The sequence below is a fragment of the Lycium barbarum genome, chromosome 3 (assembly GCF_019175385.1).
Source record: "Lycium barbarum isolate Lr01 chromosome 3, ASM1917538v2, whole genome shotgun sequence".
NCBI classification, from domain to species: Eukaryota; Viridiplantae; Streptophyta; class Magnoliopsida; order Solanales; family Solanaceae; genus Lycium; species Lycium barbarum.
Window position 1 is genome coordinate 118625947 of NC_083339.1, and position 2879 is coordinate 118628825.

The 2879-nt window shown below is 38.8% G+C and overlaps 1 protein-coding gene across 1 annotated transcript; it reads left to right on the plus strand.

Annotated features, from left to right (window-relative positions):
- Window positions 1-364: 364 nt before the first annotated feature.
- On the plus strand, window positions 365-2409 carry LOC132632021 (ethylene-responsive transcription factor CRF4). Its single transcript, XM_060347802.1, has one exon. It carries the CDS (start codon window positions 907-909, stop codon window positions 2056-2058), a length of 1152 nt encoding a protein of 383 aa, XP_060203785.1. The 5' UTR covers window positions 365-906; the 3' UTR covers window positions 2059-2409.
- Window positions 2410-2879: the final 470 nt, after the last annotated feature.

Here is a 2879-nt window from a genome sequence, read left to right on the forward strand (position 1 = left end):
ACGTACTTCGAGGATACAATTAGGAGCTGATTCATCAGGCGTTTGAAGTTCACTCTTTGGGGACAAACGTCGTTATCTGGACCCACCACCCCTACGTGTCAAGACTCATTGAGATGTGGCGAATCGTGATTCTTCACCGTCGTTACTTACCGGAATCTTTGGTCCCCAGTAACCAGTGACTATATGTTTAGATATTTTTACAGAATCATATTTTTATTTATTTTCCTTATTTAAAAAAGTAAGCATGTTATAAATAAATGAGAGAAAGAGAAAAATAATAAAGTATAGTACTAAAATATAAAAATAGGTGTGCTTATTACGGAGCTTCTAATTTCGGCTGGTTGGATCCTATAAAACAGCAAATTGATCATTCTTGACTCACGCCAGTTTCAAACGCAACGCTCTCTCTAAAATCTCACTCCCCCCTCTCTTTAATAATCACCATCATCATCTTACAACTCAAACCATTATCACCTTACCTTTCAAAAAAGGAGCAAGAAAGTTTTAGAGGATTCCTACTGATTTTCTTTCCTTATAAACTCTCTTCCGTCCTTTAAAGTTACCATTCAATTCCTTTTTTAATCCCAGGCTTTGTTATCCGTGTGGGACTGTGGTGTGTTTTCCTTTTATCATCCCATCTTTTAATGTTTTTGGTTCTTTCTGTCAGGTTGTGTTCTGAATCATCGTGTTTTTGGCTTCTCTTTGACGGTTTCATTGCTCTTCTCATCTTTTAAGGGTGCTACTTTTGGTGTCACTCTCAAAGCAATCCTCCTTTACCTTCATTGGACCTCTCGCTCCGATTCTTTTTGCGTTCCTTTGTAATTTCGCCCTCTTTTCTGGTGTTTTGAGTGATAGAACAAGCAGAAACAGTGAAGATAGCTCATCAAAAGAAACAGAGCTTCTTCTATGGATTACGATATGCTCTGTCCGATCAAATACACCGAGCATCGAAACGTTATCAGGAAAACCACTAAACCCTCCCCTGTAAAATCCAAGAAATTCCCAGAAGCCCAAAAATCCTCCCAATACAATCACTCTGTTCCGAGGACTGTTCGGATTTCTGTTACAGACCCAGACGCAACGGACTCTTCCAGCGACGAAGAAGACGAGCTTTTCGGACGCCGACGGATCAAAAAGTACATCAACGAAATCAGTATTGAAACCGCCATCAAGTGTGAAGTCACCATGCCTAACAGTAGCAAGGCGGCGAAGAAAAGAGTACCTGACGCTCTTCAGCCCAAACAGAAACCAATGAAAGCCCAACCCCCACAATCTGCTGGCACTGTAAGGAAGTTCCGTGGCGTACGTCAAAGGCCATGGGGTAAATGGGCTGCTGAGATCAGAGACCCGGTTCGTCGTGTCAGGCTTTGGTTAGGCACTTACGACACTGCTGAAGAAGCTGCTATGGTTTATGACAACGCTGCCATTAAGATTCGTGGGCCCGACGCCTTAACAAACTTTATCAGTCCTCCCAAGCCCGAACCGGAGATCAGTGTTCCTTCCAACTCTGGCTATGAATCAGGCAACGACTCCCGTAATATTCCTTCTCCAACGTCTGTTTTCCGGTTTAGAATGAGCCAGTCAAGTGAAGGAACAGATCAGCAAAGCCCGTCTGAACCGACTTCAGCAACTGTTCCTGAAGAGTGTCTGTCGGTCCAAGGACCGATGGAATGTGAAGCTGAACCGTTGAATTTAACGGTTCGGCAACAGCCCCTGGAGGAGTGTCAGGGGGAGACTAGCGTGATACCAGATTACTCAAATGATTACTTGCCAACAGATGTTCCCTTCTTAGAAGATTTCTTCAATTTCAATGCAGCAGAACAGACGTTATTTGAGGACACAACAGCAGCAGCAACAACAACAAGAAGTTATCCCAATGATTTTGGTTCATCGTACTATGACACATTTTCATCGGATTTCGCGAATGATTTCCTACTTAACGATGATGATTTTGCCGAATTTGATGATTCGTTTCAAGACTTGGCTACATTAGGAGTAGATGATTATTTCCAAGATATTGGTGATTTTTCCAGTGTTGATTCTCTATTGGCAATTTAAGTCACTTCTATGAATGACCAATTTTTTTACTGTCACTGTCCCGGCTTGCCACTGTTTAGTGGCAAATTTTGTCTTCCGGCGACAGCAAGAAATCGGCTAGAGTTTTGTTCTTTTTTACTTTTTATTTTTCTGAGTATATTAGTAGTATTTATTATTAGTATAATTTATTTGTTTTAGAATGTCCGTGAAAGTGAACGGAGTGAAGAGTGGAGTTTTATTGTAGTTTTAGTTTATAATTTTATTCAATAAGTAGAGATGGCTTTGGAAAGAGTTGTATCGTAAGTCTCTGTGGATGCTTTAATGGGAATCTTATAATCTTCACTGAAATTTCAGTTGTTCCTCATTCAAAAAGAGTATTCACATAATTTTTTTTTTTTTTTAGAAATAGTGTCCACTTATCAAATTAAAAAGTAATTAATTTTTTTATTAAAATTTGTCTTTATTAAGTGTTAAGTGACCAAATCTCAATACATAGTTAATTAGGAACATTTTAGTCAAATTACCTATTTTTACCTAAAAGTTTATCCACTCCCTCCGGCTTTTTTATCATTTTTCTTTTCCAAGTGAAATCCCCTAATATTTGAGAGTGAAAAAATGCTTTCATTTTTAAAAAGTCATCATATCTTAATCCTTGTATTAAATTTATTCATAGATATTAGAGCGGGATCCTTCTTAGGAAGCCCATTCCTCATGTTCACAACTCAGCGTGTGCTAGCGCTAGTAAAAATTCCCCCTTTAACTTAAGCTAAAAAGTTGACTCAAATTATTTGTCACTTCATAGAATCAATAATTTTTTTAAATTCAATGCTTACAACTCCATT